Here is an 8,136-nt window from a genome sequence, read left to right on the forward strand (position 1 = left end):
CCTCAGTGAGCCTCCAGTCCACTTGTCTCTCTTGTCTCCTAAATCCTGAATACTCACTGGAAGGACTGAAACTGAAGCTGAGGCTCCAATGTTTTGGCCACCTGATGCAAAGAGCCAATTCACTGGAAGAGACCCTGATGCCGGGAAAGACTGAAGGCAGAAGAGGACAACAACAGATAAGATGGTTGGATGGCATCACCAATTCAATGGACATGAACTTGGGCAGACTCTGGGAGATGGTGAGGGACAGGGAAGCCTAGCATGCTGCAGTCCATGGGGTCACAAACAGTCAGACACAACTTGTCGACTGAATAACAACAACAGCAAAGAGTTGGGCATGACTGAGCGACTAATACTTACTTACTTACTTTGTCTCAGAAAGAGCTGGTACTACTTCAATCTACCAGAAATGATCTGGATCCATGTCTGTCCCTTCTGCTTCACCAATACTATTGTACAAAAGCTAAATTCTGAACCAATCCAGCTGTATGTTTTCCTTCACTGCCTGTTAACCGTGGATATGGTTCTGATCCTGAGCTTCCCCATCTTCAAATGGGTGATATCCTTTCAAGACTGTTACGTGCTCTGAGTTTAACAGGTCTAAAAGTGCTTGACATAAGCTAATCATTCCATAAATGGTGGCAATGTTCTTATGTTAAGATGAAAGGTGGATGACAAAAAAATTAAAAATGGGATACAGATTTGGAGAGCTACAGGAGGGAAAGGGGAGAATATCTGGAAAGAGAAAGGGAGAAAATTTCCCTTGTCATAAAATGTCCCAATCCTTCTGCGAATATATTCAGTTACTTTGTGAATTACTGGTAACCAAATGTATGATTATTCTTTACTAATCTCACCAGTCTGGAGCCTGAAGCTTCTGTAGTACAACACTCTCCAAGGAGAAGGTTTGCTCCAGAGTCTCAGTCTCTGTAAGGAAAAAAAACTAACAAATCTTCCTTCTATTAATCTAGACTTACAGTGATATCGTTAAAAAGGAATTATGATGGGGGACTTCCCTTCTGGTCCAGCTAAGTCCAAGCTCCCAATGCAGGGGGCCCAGATTTGATCCCTGATCAGGGAACTATATCCCACATGCTGAAACTAAGAGTTTAGCCATGGAGAGTGTTAAACAAAAGTATTCAACTAGTGATTCCACGACTGAGGCAGAAGCTATTCAAGGTAAAAGCCTAGGACATCTTGTGCCAGAAAGCATAGAAGTGCCCCCAAACTGATGTGTATATTGGGGGGGAGTGCATGAAAGGGTGTCAAAGAGACAGAGAAGCTGGATTGCAAGAGGTTCCCACAGGCCACATTTGGGAAAATCTGAGCAACAAAAAGAATGATGATGGTAATGGAATCTAACCCCATTAATTTTTTTTTTTATGAAATAACCAGAAAATCATCACTTTGCATCCTTCCAAAGGCAGAGTTCATTTTCATGTTGCAAAAAACACCAGGTGAGGTGTTAACAGGTTACAGAATATCTACATAGTTTCGAACTATTATTCCACAGATTACTTAACTTTTAACCACAAAAATTACAAAGGGAAATTATAAAGGGGAAAAAATGAGCCTTTACGATGGAGATATCTGGCAGTTGCCTCCTTAATCAAGTGCTCAAACAGCATCAGCAAGAGAGAACAACCTGATATTATGTGGCTGCTGTAATGCACTAAGAAGCACATAGCATCGTCTATGTAATACACTCCGAAAGCTTATAAACTGAATTAATGGAGAGAAAGCAATCAGACAATTAATCCACAGTCCTGTTACTCAAAAGTGGTCCAAAGACCAGAATTCCATCACCTGGGCGCTTGTTCAGAAGACAGAATCTCAGATTCCTCTTGGGACAAGTGAATCATAATTTGCATTTTCAACAGATCCTCAAGTGACTCTGAGGTACAAAGTATGAGAAGCCCTGAACAAGACAAACCATCTAGACTTTATAAAAAATCAATGTCATAAAAACAAAAAAAGGCAGAGAGGCCAGCTCTGGATTTAGAGACACGAACAGTCAAAAGCAGTGAGTGAATCTTGATTGAATCCTGGGTAAGAGAAAAATGTTTTAAAATACATTTTGGGGGAACTGGAAAAATTTGAATATGTGGTCTTTACTAAAATGACACTGAATTAATGTTAAGGCTCTTAATGTGATAACAGCATTTAGTTATACAGAATGTTCTTATTCTTAGAAGATACAAGGAGTTCCCTGGTGGTCCAGTGGTTAGGACTCTGCTTTCACAGCCATGGCTCGAGTTCAGTCCCTGGTTGGGGAACAGAGGTGCAGCTAAAACCAACCAAACAAAAAAAGATACATACTGATATATTTAAGGTAATATGTCTACAACTTACTTTTAAATGGTTTATAAAAACACACAGAGAGAAAACATATGTGGAATAATAACTGGTTATTCTAGATGAAGAGTATGTGTCCGTTGCGGTTTTTTTGGTTTTTTTTTTTACCTTTGTTTTAGGTTGAAATTTTTCTTAAATAAAAAGTTGGAGGATGGGAAGAATATTCAACTAACCCACAACAGAAATGGTTAAGTCTTTAGGAGCAAACAGCATGATTTACATAATCCTATATCTATCTTAACATTTACTTCAGAAGATACACATAAGTGTTCAATAGATGTTGGATGAGAGAAAGAAATTTGTTTAAATCAGTTTAGCTGGCAGAAATTCCCAAGGCATTAAGAGCTGCTACAGTCAGTCAGCTGTCAAGTACATAGAGAACTACAAACTAAATTTTCATTCAATGAGAGGCAGCAGAATGTAAAGGCAAAAATGTGGGGGTCACTATGACCTAATTTTATTAGTGGAACATCCTAGGGCAGATTTAACCTCGCAAAGTCTCAATCACTCTATCTGTAATACAGAAATAAACCAACATCTTATAGGGTAGTGTAAAGATGAAATATGATATAATGAATATAAAGCTCTAAGCATCATTTAATAAATGTTAACTATAATTTTATCAATAAAGTCAGCTAAAAGGTATTCCATAAAATGAACATAATGTTTTCAAGGACCCAATTTTGACTTCATTCTGAGGATCAAAGGTCTTCATATTAGCATTTTCTAACAATTTTAAGTCAAAGTGAGAAGGCAGAACACTTTACACTTCTTTTTATTTGGCATTTGGAGAAAGAGCATTCAGTAAGATGACAGGCCAGCCTCCCCCCAAGGTAAAAGCATTTTACTTCAACTTAATCTTAGTAAACCAGCATAAAATACTGAAGATTAGAAAAATACATCTATTAAGAATGACTTCAAGAATAAACAAATTCAATATGAAGAAGAAGAGTCAAGTTATCTTAGACTCTCTTGACTAGAAAACTTATGAGAAACCTGTTTTCATGGAATTTTATTAAAAACATCTTTTGGAAGCACTTACACAAAGAATAACCATCTATTGAGCACTTGTGCCCAGATGAAATAGAATTGAACTCAACAGATGGATGATAGTCTAACCCAATTATTCTATGAAAGTCTAAAGCAATCTCTCCTAAGGGTTGGCAACTATGGCCAGCCGAAAAAACCCAGCCCATGACTTATCTTCATGATCCAGTTTTACTGTATTCATTTATGTACTGTCTGTGGCTGTTTTCACTACAACAGCAGAGTAGCAAAGTTGCATCAGAGACATTATGACCCACAAAGTCTAAAACATTTACTATCTAGTCTATTTTAGAGAAAAAAATTGTCAACCTCTCCTCCAGACAAGCAATCCAAGAATGAAGTTAAGACCTGTCCCAGACTCACCTGAGGTGTCGTCTTTTTGTATTGGTCACCTCCATCTATAACATCCCTCATGATTTTTTCCTTGAGAAATTCATACTCTTCTGAACTCAGGTGAATAGACTCTACAGTTTTTCCACAGCCCAAACACTGACCACTGTAATTACAAATGAATGTGTTAAACAATGTCCCGGGAAATAACTTTTTCTAAAATGAGTAATTCTAGGACACGAGAAAATTTGAAGGTAATTTAGAAAAAGAACATCATAACCTTTGTGATTATCATACACATCTCATTTTTTGTAACCCAGACAATATAACAAATTAGTGTCCCAGAAAAAGCCAAAAGAGTAGACTGCTGACCTCCAGATAAAGTTTTTAAAGTCATTCTTTAAACACAACTGGGCCCAAATTTGTAGGGAAAACATGTCAGAGAAATCACACCAGGCTCACAGCACCTACCAAGAAAACTATTTTGGATACTGCAAATTCTCCAAATGCGAAATATGACCTTTTTGGCAATCCTAAGTAACATAATCTATCCTATTTCTAAGATGTTCTTAAATTCTTTTTAACCAGTAGCAACACAACCTACTAAACCTGAATTGAACAGATTAAAAATAAAACATTCATCTTTACCTTTGCTGGATTGTGGTAAATTGTCCTTTCCATTGTTCTCCAGGAATACTACAAAAAAAATTGCAAAACCAAATCACCAGAGGGTCAAATCCCTAACTGAAAGATATTAATTGTAGGAAAGAACTCTGAAAAGTTTGGGATATTTTCTTAGAACAGTTCGATTAGAAGAGTGGATGCTTAGCGATGGTACACTACTCTGGATCTCCTCTTTGCTGCTTCTCTCATCATCTGACCCTCATCTTTAAGTCTAAATTTACCTTCACAGGACCTACCCAGAAAGGAGCTATAACTTCTACACAAAACTCAACTCTAGGGACTTCCTTGGTGGTCAAGTGGCTATGACTGGACTCCCAATGCAGGAGGCCCAGGTTCTATCCCTGGTCAGGGAACAAGTTCCCACATGCTGCAACTAAGACCCAGCACAGCCAAATTAAAAGAAAAAACTCAACTCTAACCTTCTCCATAAAGCTGCCAGAGATTGTTCGTGACCCAGAATCATTTTTTCTCTTACACTATCAAATTTTATACACCACTCTTAGATAACTGACCACTATTGCATTCCCAATTAGCTCATGAATGCCATTATAATAGATCTTACATCACAGAACACCCACAGTGCTTAGTCTAAAACTGGAGGCATTCAAAACTACTTATTCATTTATTTGCTCAATCAACTTATCCTTTCTTCTTTCCTCTTTCATACACTGCTGTTGCTGCCAAGTCGCTTCAGTCGTGTCCGACTCTGTGCGACCCCATAGACGGCAGCCCACACTACCATCATTTTTTTTTTTGGTGGGGGGTTGGGCTGTGCTGGGTCTTTGATGCTGCATGGCCTTTTCTCCAGTTGCAGAGAGCACAGGAAACTCGCTAGTTGCAGTGGGCAAGGACTTCTCGCTGTGGTGGCTTCTCTTTGTGGAATGGGCTCTAGAGTGTGCAGCATCAGTAGTTGCGGCGCATAGGCTCTAAAGCATAGGCTCTAGTTAGTCATGGTGCAAGGGCTTAGTTGCTCTGCGGCCTGTGGGATCTCCTGGATCAGGGATCCAACCCATGTTTCCAGCACTGGCAGGTGGATTCTTTACCACTGAGCCAACAGGGAAGCCTCATCGATTCCTATCAATTCTACGGCCTTCTCTTCTTTCTCAGTTCTTAATTCAAGATCTCATCATCCCTTACTCAAATCTACAATTGCCTCCAAACAGATCTCCCTGTTTCAAATCTTAATCCCTCTCCAATCTTCTTTTCTCACTGCTTTGGCACCGTCTTTTAAAGACTACTCCTAGACCAGCATTCTTGATAACAGAATAAAATCCAAAATCCTTGGCCTTCAAAGACTGTCATTATCTAGTTCCTCTGCAGATATTCAATAAATGTGGTAAGAAAGATAATTAAGCATGATTGCTACTGCAAAGCTCTGTAAAAATAACATATAGTAGAAAAGCAAGAGAAAAACAGAGATGAAAGGAAAGAACCTGGAGGAAAAACTCTGAGGCAAATTAGCAGTAAAGAAATAAAGAACAAAAGACCATCAAGCTGATAACATGAAGGAAAGCAAAGGAGAGAGTTTTGGAGAGAGCAGTCACATATGGTATGATCAAAACCAGGACCGGAGAAGGCAATGGCAACGCACTCCAGTACTCTTGCCTGGAAAATCCCATGGACGGAGGGGCCTGGTGGGCTGCAGTCCATGGGGTCGCTAGGAGTCAGACACAACTGAGCGACTTCACTTTCACTTTTCATTTTCATGCACTGGAGAAGGAAATGGCAGCTCACTCCAGTGTTCTTGCCTGGGGAATCCCAGGGACGGGGGAGCCTGGTGGGCTGCCGTCTATGGGGTCGCACAGAGTCGGACACGACTGAAGCGACTTAGCAGCAGCAGCAAAACCAGGAAAGATGAAGATTTTCTTTTTTAATGCATATGAGGTTTAAGCAGGATCCCTCTCTCTGCTCTAACTACTCAAGTTGGTGAAATGCAGACGGTAAACAGAATATATATGTGCATTATATACATTATACCAATCACAATTAGGTTTCAGAAGAACTTCTGAAAATAGTAATACGACCCAAAGACAGCTCCAGTTTTCTTGCTATGAACTCCAGCCACAAGTACGTAAATACTCATATACTAGACACCTCAGAAAACAAATGAACCTTCTAAAAGGAAAAAATACATTAAAAACAACAAGTGTTCTATAATCTCCCTTTTCTGTGATGAGCAGAGATTATCACAACAGGTTTTTCAAAGAGAAAGAAAACTGTCTTAAACGGGAAACAATCTTACTAAGAGAAAAAAATATATAATCTGAATAGAACAATCCTCAGCAACTAATTTAAAAAAAAAGGAAGAGGCTACTTTTAGGTATCAGTATTAAAATAAAAATACACATATAAACAGAAATCAGAATTACCTCTCAAACCATGTTTTTATACTATGTGCAAATGACTCCCCAGGATAAAGTTGATTATTTCTTAGATACAAAAGAATGTTGTGCAGTTTGTTTGAATACTGATCATCTTTCATGTCTTTTCCAAAATCAAAGAAGGCTTTTAAAGTTTCCAACATAGGAACAATATCATGACTTAACAACTCCTGATACAAATTCCAAGCTACATTTACATCTTGATGAAACAGGGCTCCCTGGATACAGTCATCATAGTTCTTTTTTGAAGGAATCATGACTTTTTTGAGGTCCTCTAATAGCAGCAAGGCCTCTCTCCATCTGTCTGTATAGATTAATCCCCGCATGAGAAGAGTGTAGGCTCCAGATTCTAAACGCTTGTATCTGGCTTTCATGATTTCATAGACATCAATAATTTCTGATGTCTGCTTATGAAAAACACAGAGATACAAATACTTGACCAGTAAATCATAACCTACAATACCACTGTTTTTTGCAGCTACCCAGGCCAGCACAGATTTGGCCACATCTAGAGAGCTATGGCATTTAACCATCTGCAAAATAATCCAATTTTCAAAGTTAGCCTTTTCTTTGAACTCTTCCTTAAGTTTATCCCACTCCTCTGAGTTCAAAGGTTTTGTGGGGAGCTGAATAATGTTCTCCACAGGTGGCAAGACAGGATCTTTACTAGAAGGATTCATCTGTGATCTCTTCTTAGCCGCTCCAGCTGCAAACATATGAGAAGAATCAGCAGAAACTTGCTTATTACTACTCTCATCTAGTTTCCTGACACATCTGGCCTTGGCAATCAGCAGGTTCATTGCTTTGGTATTTTGTGCAGACATCGTTTTAACAGAAAAGCACTTCTCTTGATTCCTGATGCCATAACAGTCTTTGAGAAAGAGAGAGAGGTAAGAGTGACTTGAACTTAGCCCAAGGTATGAGTTGCTCTTCCAAAGCTTAGGAAAGCTTCGAATACCAGTGAAATAGAAAGTCATTATGCAGTTAAATCAGCACTAGATTGTGAGAAAAATGTTCAAAAAATCCCAACTTCTGCAGGCTGGTGGCTGGGGGCGGAGAATCGAAGGGCAGCTTTCTACAAGGCGATTTTCAGCTTCTCACAAATCAAATGCTTTGGGAGCTAGCAGCAACGAAGCTTGGTTGAGTTCTTTCCATTAAACAAGAGTATGGGGATATCCAACCTCTCTCGCAAGTTCCAGGACTAGGAGACAGAGCAGGAATCCTCTGCTGCCTCTTATATTCCAGTCAGCGAACCTGAGAGAAAAAGCACAAAGACCCGCCAGCTGACTCACGCGGAACACCCCTCTTCTTGAAAAGGGGCAGGAACCCATGGGAGATA

General features: G+C 39.3%; 1 protein-coding gene across 7 annotated transcripts in view; it reads right to left on the reverse strand.

Annotated features, from left to right (window-relative positions):
- The window catches only part of PRORP (protein only RNase P catalytic subunit), a 136,895-nt gene that overhangs the window by 128,040 nt on the left and 719 nt on the right, over nt 1-8,136 (reverse strand). For 5 of the 7 annotated variants that reach the window (XR_015149743.1, XR_015149741.1, XM_086363586.1 and 2 more), the window contains 3 exons: nt 6,786-8,051; nt 4,381-4,428; nt 3,766-3,898 (listed from right to left, as the gene is read on the reverse strand). Coding sequence is in view for 5 of the 7 variants with exons in the window: in XM_086363586.1 (XP_086219712.1) it covers nt 3,766-3,898; nt 4,381-4,428; nt 6,786-7,774 (1,170 nt within the window). In the remaining 2 variants the exon portion in view is untranslated. Of the gene's footprint in view, nt 1-627; nt 2,288-3,765; nt 3,899-4,380; nt 4,429-6,785; nt 8,052-8,136 lie in introns of those variants that run through there. The other 2 variants (XM_086363589.1, XM_086363590.1) reach the window with 2 other exon arrangements.

The sequence above is a fragment of the Bos grunniens genome, chromosome 21, assembly GCF_055505025.1.
Source record: "Bos grunniens cultivar Pamir isolate PY7600 chromosome 21, Bosgru_T2T1.0, whole genome shotgun sequence".
Lineage (NCBI taxonomy): Eukaryota > Metazoa > Chordata > Mammalia > Artiodactyla > Bovidae > Bos > Bos grunniens.